Below are 13861 nucleotides of genomic sequence, written 5' to 3'. Positions count from 1 at the left end.
AGACTCAGTCCACAAGGATAGCGGAAGCAAGGCAGAGTCCTAATGCAACAGGCTCATGGTGAACTACAGAAGTGTGTTTAAATCCAGCTGTCCTGAAGTATTTACTGAGCTGTTACTGTGTACCCAGCAGTAAACAAGTTTCCCTTGCTAGTTCAGGGCAAGGACTGGGTCAAATAAAAGGACCTCAAGGCAGGGCTGGAGAGATGGCTCAGTAGTTAAGAGCACTGGCTGCTTTTCCAGAGAACCCGGGGTTGGATTCCCAGCACCCACATAGCAGTTACTGGATTCCCCTGTAACTCCAGTTTCAGGGGATCCAATACCCTCATACAGATATACATGCAGGCAAAACACCAATGTACATAAAATAAGAATAAATAAATCATTTAAAAAAAAAAAAAAAAAAAAGGACCACAAGGCAGGCAAGTAGAGATACAGGCTGAGCTTTTGTTGTTGTTTCTCAAGACAGGGTTTCTCTGTGTAATAGCCAGTGTCCTGGAACTCACTCTGTAGACCATGCTAGCCCTTAATTTAAAAAGATCCACCTGCCTCTGCTTCCTGAGTGCTGGGACTAAAGGTACACACCACCACCTGGCTGATTTTTTTTTTTTTATGTGCATTACTATTTTTGCTATGGGACGTTTCAGGTCCCATGTCTCTGGAGTTAGAGACAGTTGTGAGTTGTCATGTGAGTGCTGGGAGTTGAATCTGGGTCTTCTGGAAGAATAGCCAGTGCTCTTAACAACTGAATCGTCTCTCCAGCTCCTGAGCTGTGCTTCTTTGTGCTTTTTCTGGTTTCCCTGATTCCCCATACTTAACAGACATGAGATGGAGATAAATGCTAGCCTTCGAAAGGAGGCGGGGCTGGCCTGGTAATGAGCCAGGGGGCTGGAACTCTAGGATTCCTGGCCAGTAAGAACTATGTAACAAAAGGACAAGGTCCAGGGGACAAGAGACGTTGCTGGGAGTACCTGGTCATATTTGGGGAGTGGGGTAGGCAGATTCCATTAAAAGCAGGAAGTTAAGGCTTTGGAGCTCTCTGGGTTAAGTTGAGACTACACTGCTCTCAGCCACTTGAGAAAGAGTCAGTGCCATGGGAGTTTGGCCGAAACTCACCTTCCTACTGCTGTTGCTGCTTCTGCTGGCTGGCCTGAGGCAGCCCCCTTGGCCAGCAGCGATGGCCCTGGCCCTACGTTGGTTCCTGGGAGACACCACATGCTTTGTGCTACTTGGTTTGGCATTGCTGGCCAAACCCTGGATCAGCTCTTTGATGCCCCACTGGCTGAGTATGGTAGCTGCGGCTCTCACCTTAACACTGTTGCCTCCACAGCCACCGCCGGGGCTACGCTGGCTACACAAAGATGTGGCCTTCACAGTCAAGATCCTCTACTGTGCCTTGAAAACTATGCAAGGCCTTAACAAGCAGCCTCCAGAGACCTTTGTGGATGCTTTGGAGCGGCAAGCAAGGGCACGGCCTGACAAGGTGGCGGTGGTGTGTACAGGAGGGTCTGGGGCCGGCTCGATCACCAATAGCCAGCTGAATGTCAGGGCCTGTCAGGCAGCATGGGCACTGAAAGCAAAGCTGAAGGATGCCACAAGCCAACAGGCGGAAGACATTGTTGCCCTCTTAACGCTCCCCTCCAAGAATATTCCAGCTTTGACTGTGTTTCTGGGGTTGGCCAAGCTGGGCTGCCCTGTGGCCTGGATCAACCCACATGGCCGGGGGATGCCCCTGCTACACTCTGTGCTAAGTTCTGGGGCCAGTGTGCTCATTGTGGACCCAGGTGAGTACCCCAGGGGCAGTGAGAAAAGGGGACAGAAGCAAGGGAGGTTAGAAGTTTCTGGAAAGCTAGGCAGAGAGAGAGCCATTGTTTGCAATTAAAGGTCAAAATGTTGAAATGATGGTTACCTGGAAAGTAATTCTAGAGCCATCAATTTAAATATTTTTCCCTAAATCTTTCAACCCTATTTGATTAAGTGTGTGTGTGTGTGTGTGTGTGTGTGTGTGTGTGTGTGTGTGGTTCGAGATAGGGTTTCTCTGTGTATCCTTGGAACCTGTCCAGGAACTCACTCTGTAGACCAGCTGGCCTTAAACTCACAGAGACCCACTTACCTCTACCTCCTGTGTGCTGGGATTAAAGGCATTGGCCACGATGCCCGGCTTTATTTGACTAAATTTATATTTCACAAATTATAAGATTCTTTCGTTTGTTTTGTTTCTGTCTCGAGACAGGGTTTCTCTTTGTAGCCCTGGCTGTCCTGGAACTCGATCTGTAGACCAGGCTGGCCTGGATCTCAGAGATCTGCCTGCCTCTGCCTCCAAAGTGCTGGCTGGGATTAAAGGTGTTTGCCACCACCACAGCCTGGCATTATGAAGTTCTTTTTTGTTGTTGGTTTTTGTTTTGTTTTGGAGACAGGGTTTCTCTGTGTATCTTTGGCTATCCTGGAACTCACTTTGTAGACCAGGCTGGCCTCGAACTCACAGAGATCCACCTGCCTTTGCCTCCTAAGTGCTGGGATTAAAGGATTGCCACAACCCAGCCAAGTTCTTTATCCAAGAATGAGGAAGCTTTTCTCTGCCACCGGCTTTTCTGTCTCTGGATCTCCAGGACTCCGTCTTGACTTAGAAGGAAGGTAAGATTTACCTCTTTTTCTCCTCTGATGGTCCCTGTAGACCTCCAGGAGAACCTGGAAGAAATCCTTCCCCAGCTGCTAGCAGAGAACATCTGCTGCTTCTACCTTGGCCACAGCTCGCCCACTCCAGGTGTGGAGGCTCTGGGGGCTGCCCTGGACACCGCACCCTCTGACCCTGTGCCTGCCAATCTGCGAGCTAAGATCCAGCGGCGAAGCCCTGCCTTACTCATCTACACTTCAGGAACCACTGGTGAGGAGGCTGCTGGCCCTGCCCCCACTCTCCACACGCTAGCCTTGACCTCATTCAGTTGACATCAAGCCTTCTATTTGTCCTCTGACACCCAACCTCTGACTTTGACTCTGACCCCATGTATGGTTCTATTTTGTTTGGATTTACTATCCCCAGCTCTGGAAACCAGCCACAGAGTGGGATGTGGTGCTGTTCACATGTAAATCCCAGCTCTCCAGAGAGCTAAGAGGCTGGAGGATGTAGAGGTTTGTACCTTTAGGTGGGTCAAATACTGAAATCAAACAATGCACAAATTAGCATATCCCCAGTGCAAGGATGACAGGCAAATTCACAGAGCATTTCTTTCCACATTTTTTTTTCAATTCCACATTTTTAAAAAGGAAAAAAAAAAAAAAATCAAGCTAGGTGTGGCAATGTGCGCCTTTAATCCCAGAACTCAGGAGGCAGAGGCAGGAGGATTTTTGAGTCTGAGGCCAGCTTGGTCTACAGAGCAAATTCCAGAACTACCAGGGCTACACAGAGAAAGCTCATCTCAAAAAAGACCAAAATACTAAATAAGTAAATAAATAAATAGGGAATGAAGGTTCTTTTTTGATAGAAAGGGAAATGGAGAAAAAAAAGAAGGAATGGAGGAAAGAAGGAAGGAAGGGAGGGAGGAAGGAAGGGGCTGGAGAGATGGCTCAGAGGTTAAGAGCATTGGCTGCTCAGAGGTCCTGAGTTCAATTCCCAGCAGCCACATGGTGGCTCACAACCATCTGTCAAGATCTGGTGCCCTCTTCTTGCCTGCAGGGATGCATGCAGGCAGAACACTGTATACATGATTAAAAAAAGAAAGGGAGGGGGGAGAGAGGGAGGAAAGAAGGAAGAAAGGAAGGGTTTAAGGCCAGTGTGGATCCAGGTTAGCTTGAACCACAGAGAGAGATCTTGTCTCAAAAATCAAAACATGTGGGGCTGGAGAGATGGCTCTGAGGTTAAGAGCACTGACAGCTCTTCCAGAGGTCCTGAGTTCAATTCTCAGCAACCACGTGGTGGCTCACAGCCATCTGTAATGAGACCTGGTGCCCTCTGCTGGTGTGCAGGGATACATGAGGAGGATATATCTCGTTCCTCCTCATGTATACAATAAATATATACAATAAATAGATCTAAAAAAAAAAAAAAAACCCATGCAAAGCAAAACAAACAAAACAAAAGCAAAACCAAAGAGACACTTACCAAGTTTTCATGTTTATTGTTATTTATTTTTTGGCCTTTTGAGACAGTCTTGCTCTAGCAGTTGGCACTCACTCTGGAGACCAGGCTGGCCTCGAACTCAGAGATCCGCCTGCCTCTGCATCCCGAGTGCTGGGGTTAAAGGCATGTGCCACCAACCGGCCGCTCTAACAGTCTTAACTGGCTTCGAACTCCCTATGTAGCTGCCTCACCCTTTTGAGTGCCAGGGATGTGGGCCTACTGATCTTACCCAGAAAAATCTTCATACTGGGTCCCCTCTGAGAGGCTCAAACCCAGGCAGGCTTCTCTGTGGTGGAGACCCCCCCCCCCTTGAGGTGCTGGTTTCTCTTCCTACCCAACCCTTCTTGCTCTCTCGCCCACCAGGACTCCCAAAGCCAGCCATTGTCTCATACGAACGAGTCTCACACATGAGCAGGTTAACCTGGTTCTGCGGGGCCACCACTGATGACGTGGTCTATGTTGTTTTACCTCTGTACCATGTGAGTGGCCTTGTCCTCGGAGTCCTGGGCTGCATAGAACTTGGTAAGTCTTCCAAGGGCCATAGTGTGTTAGTGCAGAACAACCAAGGGGACGCAGTTCTATACTCTGTAGTGAGTTTGTTTTCCCCATCTCAGATTGGACTATATGTAGGGAAAAGGATCGAGCCAAAGAAACACACCCTGAGCAGAGCCAAAGAGACACACTTTTTTTTTGTTATGTTTTGTTTTGTTTTTATTTTTGTTTTTGTTTTTCGAGACAGGGTTTCTCTGTGTAGCTTTGGAGCCTATCCTGGCACTCGCTCTGGAGACCAGGCTGGCCTTGAACTCACAGGGATCCGCCTGCCAATGCCTCCCGAGTGCTGGGATTAAAAGCGTGCGCCACCAACGCCCAGCCCAAAGAGACACACTTTGACCCAACCACCAGAACCAAAGAAATGTACCCTGACTCTGAAACTAGTGCCAATGAAACACACTTTGTCCCTAGAATCAGAGCCAATGAAAGAAACACACCCTGGCCCCAAAACCAGGGCCAGAAAGGGGAAAAGACCAGTAAAAGAAACACACTGTGGCCCTGAAACTAGAGCTCAATCCGGCCCTAAACCCATGCAGAAAACTAACCAATCCCTGAATGGAGAGCTAGCCAATCAGTTCAGAGATTCAAATTCTACCAATCCCTGTCCCCTGGAGAAACTATATAAACCCTGTGTCTGCACGGAATTAGTGTGTGAGAGAGAATAAAGATTCCTGAAGGAACTTCGAGTCCTTTGAGGCAGGTAACACTTCTGTCAGGAGAAACATTCCCTTGACAGAGCAGAGTGGTTACACTCCGAGGGACTGGAGCCGAAGCAACTTCTCAAGCCCTTTTCTGCTGGATCAGAACTGATACACTGGGGAAGCCCCCTTGAAACAGGGCTGTGAGCTGCTGTGCTTACTGTGTGACCTGTGGTATTCTGTGACTCCTGAGCTCCAGGATACCTGCCCCGTCCGAGCTGCCCAAAGGGCTTACAGTTAGTTACAGAATACCTGTCCCATCCGAGCCATCCAAAAGGCCTTACACCATGTAGCCCAGGCTGGCCTCAAATTTGGTATACAGCTGAAGATGGCCTTGAACTTCTGATCCTTCTGAACTTCTGATTTTATTCATTTATTATGTATACAGTCTTCTGCCTGCATGCCAGCAGAGTGCATCAAATTTCATTCAAGGTGGTTGTGAGCCACCATGTGGTTGCTGGGAATTGAACTCAGGGCCTCTGGAACAAACAGTCAGAGCTCTTAACCACTGAGCCATCTCTCCAGCCTCTTTTTTTTTTTCCTTGTAAGATGAGGTCTTTGGTGGTGGTGGTGGTGGTGGTGGCATATTCATTTAATCCTAGCACTTGAGAGACAGAGGCAGGTGGAGTTCAAGGCCAGCCTGGTCTACAGAATGAGTTCCAGGATAGCCACATAGAGGAAACCCTGTCTCGAACTACCTCCCCACCAAAAACCAAACAAATAAAAATCCTTATAAAAAAATCAAAACAGGACAAAAAGAAAATCCTTTTAGAGACTGTTTATTTTGCAGGGCAGGAGATGGAGGCCAGGACCAGTGAATTTGGGGCAAGGGCTCTACCACTGAGCTACACTGATATGGGAGGTCCTTCTGAGTGCTGCAAATATGTGTTGCTTTTATTGGTGGACGAATAAAGCTTTTTTGGCCAATGGACAGGCAGGACTTAGCTAGGTGGTGGGAATTCTGAACCAAGGAAAAGAAAGACAAAGGACATGGCATGTAGGTACCCGGAAGGTAGGACACCTGGGCTTTCTCCCGGTAGGATAAGGTCACATGGAGATACACAGATTAATAGTTATGGGTTAATAATTAAGAGAGAGCTAGCCAGTAAGAAGCCCAAGCCATTGGCTAAGCAGTTATCAATATATATATTAAGTCTCTGAGTGTTCATTTTATTAAGCAGCTGTGGAACCTGGTGGGTGGAGATAAAACAGGTCCAACGGAACCCAGAGTAGACAGGAAAAATCTTTTACACCACACAACCATCCCCTCACTTGGGATGGGCGTGGACCAAACTCATAACACCTCACTGGTAAATTTTAGGTTTGTAGGTCATTGTCACGGAGTGTGGCATTATTTTGCATATGAAATGCTATAAACCAGGTAGTCACATAGCAACACGGAACATGATCATTTATTTTTTTTTCCCCTACCAGGAGCCACCTGTGTCCTGGCTCACAAGTTCTCTGCCTCCCGCTTCTGGGCTGACTGTCGGCAGCACCACGTAACAGTGATCCAGTATGTAGGCGAGGTTCTACGATACCTGTGCAACGTGCCCGAGGTGAGGCTCCAAGATTAAGGCTCCAAAGTGAACTCCCAGGCGTGGAACTCTAGATGGCTGTCCAGACAAAGTTCTCAGATAAAGATTTAGATACAGGGGACTGGAGAGATGGCTCAGAGGTTAAGAGCACTGACTGCTCTTCCAGAGGTCCTGAGTTCAATTCCCAGCAACCACATGGTGGCTCACAACCATCCGTTATGAGATCTGGTGCCCCCTTCTGGTGTGCAGATAGACATGGAAGCAGAATGTTGTATGCATAGTAAATAAAATCTAAAAAAAAAAAAAAAAAAAAGATTTAGATACAAAGTGAAGACATGACCCAGAAGTAGAGTACAGGCTTAGCATGTGTGAGACCTGACATCAAAGACCCCATACCTACAGGTCTCAAGCAAGGTCACCTCTTGGCTACACGGCGAGTTGAATGTTAGCCTGGGTTACACTGAGACTCTGTCTCAAAACAAAGTCTCACACAATATGTTCCAAACACTTTCCACATTTTCTTTTTTTTTTTTTTAACTGTTTATTTATTTAGTACACAGTGCTTTGTCTGTATGTATTCCTACAGACCAGAAGAGGGCACCAAATCTCAATACAGATGGTTGCGAGCCATGATATGGTTGCTGGGAATTGAACTCAGGACCTCTGGAAGAACACCTAGTGTTCTAGTATTCTTTTTTTTGGGGGGGGGAGTAATTGAGACAGAGTTTCTCTGTGTAGCTTTGGAGCCTATCCTGGAACTAGCTCTTGTAGACCAGGCTGGTCTCGAACTCACAGAAATCTACATGCCTCTGCCTCCCGAGTGCTGGGATTAAAAGCGTGCGCCACCACAGGCGGGCCAGCTAGTGTTCTTAATCACTCCATGTCTCCAGCCCACTTTCCACGTTTTCTGATGTGTGCTTTGATGGTTAGTCACCTGGGCTGGCGTGTCCTAGTGTCCTTTTGCTGTAAAACAGGAGAACAACCCAAGGAAGAAAAGGTTTCTTTAGCTCACAGTTGTAGATTATAGTGCGTCACTGTGGGGAAGTCAAGGCTACAGGAGTTTAAAACAACTCCTCGTATCGCATCCACAGTCAAGAGCCCCAAGGAATGAATTCATGCGCCCATGCCAATACACACTTTGCTCTTTCCCCTTCATTTAGCTCAGCCTATAAAATGATGTCACCCACATTCAGGATGGGCCTTCCAAAGTCACTCCCTCACGGGCCAATCTAACCTATGCAGTCCTTCTCTGAGACGCCTTCCCCACTTGGTTCTAGATTGTGCCAACAGTTTCAGTGGCTTCATTTGAAAAGCCTAGATGAGAATAGTCCCAATCTGGACATTAACCAGCCCTGGATCTCAGTTTACAAATAGCACTACTAATGGTAGATACTGGCGTAAATAAGAATACCTCCTATGCCAGGCAGTGGTGGCGCACGCCTTTAGTCCCAGCACTCAGGAGGCAGAGGCAGGAGGATCTCTGTGAGTTCAAAACAGCCTGGTCTACAAGAGCTACAAGAGCCACAGAGAAACCATGTCTCCAAAAACAAAAACAAAACAAAAACAGAAGGAAAGAAAGAAAAAGAGAAAATACCTCCTACCTGAAGGGAGCGCTGTAAACATGAAATGAATATATATTTTGACTATATAAAGTACCTGGAACAATGTGACTCAGGGTAAAAACATACTTTTTTTTTTCAGGACAGGGTTTCTCTGTGTGTTTTTGGCTGTCCTGGAACTCCAGAACTCACTCTGTAGACCAGGCTGGCCTCGAATTCATTTGCCTCTGCCTCCCGAGTGCTGGGATTAAAGGCGTGCGCCACCACTCCTGGCAAGATGCTCTTATCTTATAGAGCAAGGGGCTGTGGTCCCTAGGAAACTGTCTCTAGGTGATGTGCCCAACCTCCCAGCCTCTTCCCCACTCCTTCAGTTTCAAATCAAAAGCCCCATGAAAATCCTGGTAAGCTTCCTTCCTTAGGTAACACTTCAAGATACGGTTTCAAATGACTCCCCAGTTTACCTACAGATGAACCTCCACAGAAACCCTTGCAGATAATGCCTCCAGGTAACAATTCTCCTGGAAAGTAGCCCAAGTAGTGTCAGATGGCGAGATGGAGGTTGATGTCTCCAGTTACTCTTAGCTAGGTAACTCTAGGTAACATGAGGCTACCTCAAGAAACTTCTTACAGGCAAAACTGCCCTATAGTGTCTATAGGGATAATTTAGCTAGAGACGACAATATTTTTTTTTTCTTTTCCTTCTTTCCAGACTGGGTTTCTCTGTGGTTTTGGAGCCTGTCCTGGACCTAACTCTTGTAGACCAGGGTGGTCTCGAACTCACAGAGATCCGCCTGCCTCTGCCTCCCATGTGTTGGGACTAAAGGCGTGGGCCACCACCGCCCGGCATTTTTTTTCCCCCAAGATGGGGCTCTCCCTAAATATCCCAGGAAGGCCTGTAATTTGCTATGGGGCTCATTCTCATCTCCAACTAATAGTCGGCCTGCTTCTGTTTCCTGTGTGCTGGGATTATAGGTATTCCCAGTATCCATGTCTAACTCTTGTTAAGTAGGTAGATTCCCTAAGTGCAGGTCCCACTGCTACCACTTTCTATGTAATTCTCAGTATTCACACTTAAGATACTTTTCTTCAGAAAGCCTTCGTTCCCAGCCATACCTGCCAGGGCACAACCTTCTGACCCTTCTTGGGATGTCCCTGCAGCAACCGGAAGACAAGAAACACACAGTCCACTTGGCGATGGGCAATGGACTTCGGGAAGATGTGTGGGAAATCTTCCAGAAACGCTTTGGTCCCATTCGGATCTGGGAGTTCTACGGCTCCACGGAGGGCAACATGGGCTTAATGAACTATGGAGGACGCCGCGGGGCCGCGGGGAAAACCAACTGCTTCCTTCGAGTGAGTGGGCGGGACTCCCAGTGTGATGGTGGTCCTGAGGCTGGTGGTCCCAAGAACCTTTGCCAATGCTCCCCACCCTCCATCCCAGATGCTGAGTCCCTTTGAGCTTGTACAGTTCGATATGGAGACAGCAGAGCCTTTGAGGGACAAACAGGGTTTCTGCATCCCTGTGAGGCCAGGTAAGGAGGTCAGCAAGCCTTCTTTGGATGTGTGAGGGGTAGTCACCTCCACCTCCTTAGCTGGAACAAGCTGCCCAAAGTCCTTTTATTATTCCTTTTCTCCCAATTTTTTGAGCGTAATATCGCATGTACCCGCTCAAGCTGGTCTTGAACTCTTAATCCTTCTGCCTCTGCTTCCCAAATGTTAGGATTACAGGAGTGTGCCACCATGCCTGGTTCAAAGCCTTAACGTGGTGATAGGTGGTGGTGTCTGCAACCCTCACCTTGAACTCAAGTCACTGGTCTGTCTGACCATCACTTGGAGACCTCTGTCTTACAGGGTTTTGGCTTTTCTCAGCTCTCTTGCTTCAGCCTCATTCTGTTCGGCTGCATTGATGTGTGTTTATTGGTTCTCTTGAGCTTCCTTCCTTCCTTCCTTCTTTCCTTCCTTCCTTCCTTCCTTCCTCCTCCTCCTCCTCCTCCTCCTCCTCTTCTTCTTCTTCGTGTTTTGAGACAGGGTTTCTCTGTGTAGCTTTGGAGCCTATCCTGGACCTCTCTCTGCAGACCAGGCTGGCCTCGAACTCACAGAGATCCGCCTGCCTCTGCCTCTGCCTCCTGAGTGCTGGGATCAAAGGCGTGCGCCACCACCACGTGGCCTCTTGAGCTTTCTGAAGAGGTCACAACTAGATATCAGTCCCTTTCCCTGGACCTACCTTCTCTGCTGGGGTTTCCTGAGGGCTCTGGCATGTCTTTCTTCTAACCCCATTTGTCAGTTCCTTCCTCTCCCCGTTTCTTATGGACACCCTGATGCTACCTTCTCTTTTTCAGAGCGCTCTGATTTTCCAAGTTTCTCTGTCCTCTTTTTGGTTTCTCTCACTTTAGGTCCGAGCGCCTACTATCAACACATCTTTCAAATGTTTATTTCATATGTGTGTGTGTGAGTGTGTGTGTGTGTGTGTGTGTGTGTGTGTGTGTGTGCCTGCATTTATGTATGTGCACCATGTGTGTGCTTGGTGCCTGAGAAAAAGGATGCAAATCCCCCTGGAACTAGAGTTGCAGGAGATGGTTGTGAGACACCTTGTGGATGGTGACAATCTAATCTTAGATCCTCTGGAATGACAGTCAGGGATGAATATATATATATATATATATATATATATATATATATATATATATATATTTCTTCTGCTTGTATGCCAGCAGAAGGCACCAGATCTCATTCAAGGTGGTTGTGAGTCACCATGTGGTTGCTGGGAATTGAACTCAGTCAGTGCTCTTAACCACCGAGCCATCTCTCCAGCCCGACAACCGGGGTTCTTAACCACTGAACTGACTATCATTCCAGCCTTAACAGTACAATTTAGTCCTACCTTTGGCTGGATGAAGAATGAGGAACCTCTAACCTGGGCTGCCTCATGAGCTGGTGGGGTTCTCACTCAGGGCTTATTTTCCATTTATGCCTTCAGGAGAGGCAGGACTCCTGTTGACCAAGGTACTAAAGAGCCAACCCTTTCTGGGCTACCGTGGTCCCCGGGAACAGTCCAAGCGGAAACTGGTCGCAGATGTGCGGCGTGTGGGAGACCTCTACTACAATACTGGAGATGTATTGTCCTTGGACAGTGAAGGCTTCTTCTACTTCCGGGACCGCCTGGGTGACACCTTCCGGTGGGCTGGGGGCTGGGGCTTCTGGGGTATCCAGCCTCCCTCGGGATGGGTGGGGCCCTCTCTTCCCAGGTGTAGAGCATCCCTTTCTGGAACATGTCCTTTATTCCTGGGGTGTGGCTTTTCTTCCCAGGGACAGAACATCCCTTCTTGGGGCTGGGGTCTCTTGGGGGAGGGTAGTATCCCTTTCCGGGGAGTGGATCCCTTCCTATCCTGGGTCATAACCTCCAACCGTGCAGGTGGAAGGGCGAAAATGTATCCACGCGAGAGGTGGAGGGAGTTTTGTCAAGCTTAGACTTCCTTCAGGAAGTCAATGTCTATGGCGTGCCTGTGCCAGGTATGGAGAGTTTGCCTGACTTTAAATACCCTGTGCCTTTGTGGGAGGTTGTCATCGCAACCGGGGACACTTTTGGGGTACAGAGGGGGTTAAGAGTCATGGCTAATTGCACAGCCGGTGAGCAGAGCTGGCACAGGTGAGAGTGAGCAGTGTGCTTTCCAGGGTGCGAGGGCAAGGTTGGCATGGCTGCTGTGAAACTGGCATCCGGGCAGACTTTTGATGGGCAGAAGCTGTACCAGCACGTCCGTTCCTGGCTCCCTGCTTACGCCACACCTCATTTCATCCGTGTCCAGGTGAGGGAGAGGTAGCAGGAGTGGATGGGTAGACCAGGGGATTGGTGTCCCAGTCAGGGAGTCATGGTTACTGCGTTGCAGGACTCCCTGGAGGTCACAGGCACCTTCAAGCTGGTGAAGTTACAACTGGTACGTGACGGTTTTGACGTGAGAGTCATTGCTGACCCCTTGTACATACTGGACAACAAGAACCAGACCTTCCGGAGCCTAACGCCAGACGTGTACAAGGCTGTGTGTGAAGGAACGTGGAAGCTGTGACCTCCTCACCAACCGAAAGGCAATCCCAAAGTGTGGGAATGGATACTGGCCAGGGTGGGTTCTCAGCATCAACGTGACAAAGTTGTCAGGATCCCAGATGCCCATGGCCTAGTACCACTTAGACAATAAACTTGAATGTGTATGCAGAAGTCTGTGTGTGGGTTTGAAACAATAGACGTATGTAGCTCTTCAGCGATGCCCCCCTGCCCCGCCCTGGCCCAGATGAGCCTCCAGGGTTTTGCCAAGGACCATATATATACATATATATATATATATGAAGCTGTCCCTGACAGACCAACGTGAAGGGTATGGGAGTTTTGAAGCTACTCCAGTGAAGAAAGAAAGTGCCGGCTGCAACTCCGGGTCTTTGTGTGTAGCCTTGGATGGCGTGAAACTCACTATGTAGGCAAGGCTGGCCTTGAACTCAGAGATCTGCCTAGCTCTGCCTCCCAAGTCCTGGAATTAAAGGCTTCCACCACTAAGCCCAGCTCCCTATTATTTTTACTCTATGTATGTGTGTGAGTCTGTGCTTGTGAGTGCAAGTACTCATAGAGATCAGAGGCATCAGATTCCCTTGGAGTCACCTGGCGTCAGAATTAAACCCAGGTCCTCTGCAAGAGCATCATGTAGTCTTAACCACCGAGCCATCTCTCCAGCCCCTCATATGTTATTTTAAAACCCAAGGAGTAACAAGTGACGTTTACCTGGGCAGTGGTGGCGCACGCCTTTAATTCCAGCACTCGGGAGGCAGAGGAAGGTGGATCTCTGTGAGTTCGAGACCAGTCTGGTTTACAAGAGCTAGTTCCAGGACAGGCTCCAAAGCCACAGAGAAACCCTGTCTGGAAAAACCATAAATAAATAAAGGTGTGTACCACCACTGCCTGGTGGAAAGGGTTTATTTGGTTTATACATTGTAGTCCATCAGCAAAGGAAGTCAAGACAGGAACTCAAACAGAAACAGGGCAGGAACCTGGAGGCAGAAGCTGAGGCAGAGGCCATGAAGGCATGCTTTCTTTAAGAACTCAGGACCACTGGTCCAGAGATGGCCCCACCCACAATAGGCTGTGCCCTCCCACGTCAATCACTAATTAAGAAAACACTCTCCAGTCTTTCCGACAGCTGCATTTTATGGAGGCATCTTCTCAATTGTTTCAAGTTGACATAAAACTAGCCAGTACATCAGGTGACCCTGGCCTTTAATCCCAGCACTCTGGAGGCAGAGGCAGGTGGATCTCTGTGAGTTCGAGGCCAGCCTTGTCTACAGGGTGAGTGCCAGGACAGACAGGGCTCAGAGAAACCCTGTCTTGAAAAATGGCCCCGAGAGTGATTCCAAGCATGA

The 13861-nt window shown here is 48.5% G+C and overlaps 1 protein-coding gene across 1 annotated transcript; it reads left to right on the top strand.

Moving 5' to 3' along the window:
• Positions 1-402: 402 nt before the first annotated feature.
• Positions 403-12671, top strand: Slc27a5 (solute carrier family 27 member 5). The gene is made up of 10 exons (XM_027431219.2): positions 403-1781; positions 2672-2881; positions 4478-4636; positions 6799-6923; positions 9620-9814; positions 9903-9993; positions 11439-11637; positions 11874-11971; positions 12134-12264; positions 12346-12671. The coding sequence occupies exons 1-10, from the start codon at positions 1091-1093 to the stop codon at positions 12520-12522; spliced, it is 2076 nt and encodes a 691-aa protein (XP_027287020.1). The 5' UTR covers positions 403-1090; the 3' UTR covers positions 12523-12671.
• Positions 12672-13861: the final 1190 nt, after the last annotated feature.

The sequence above is a fragment of the Cricetulus griseus genome, chromosome 9 (assembly GCF_003668045.3).
Source record: "Cricetulus griseus strain 17A/GY chromosome 9, alternate assembly CriGri-PICRH-1.0, whole genome shotgun sequence".
Lineage (NCBI taxonomy): Eukaryota > Metazoa > Chordata > Mammalia > Rodentia > Cricetidae > Cricetulus > Cricetulus griseus.
This window is presented reverse-complemented; position numbering and strand designations above follow the sequence as displayed.

What these genes read in the sequence shown, in the direction of transcription:
- Slc27a5 (XM_027431219.2), top strand. Translation starts at nt 1,091, where the DNA reads ATGGGAGTTTGGCCGAAACTCACCTTCCTACTGCTGTTGCTGCTTCTG. An exon ending in ACCTGTGCAACGTGCCCGAG is followed by an intron (nt 6,924 to 9,619) that starts GTGAGGCTCCAA and finishes ATGTCCCTGCAG; the next exon opens with CAACCGGAAGACAAGAAACA. An exon ending in CTGCATCCCTGTGAGGCCAG is followed by an intron (nt 9,994 to 11,438) that starts GTAAGGAGGTCA and finishes TTATGCCTTCAG; the next exon opens with GAGAGGCAGGACTCCTGTTG.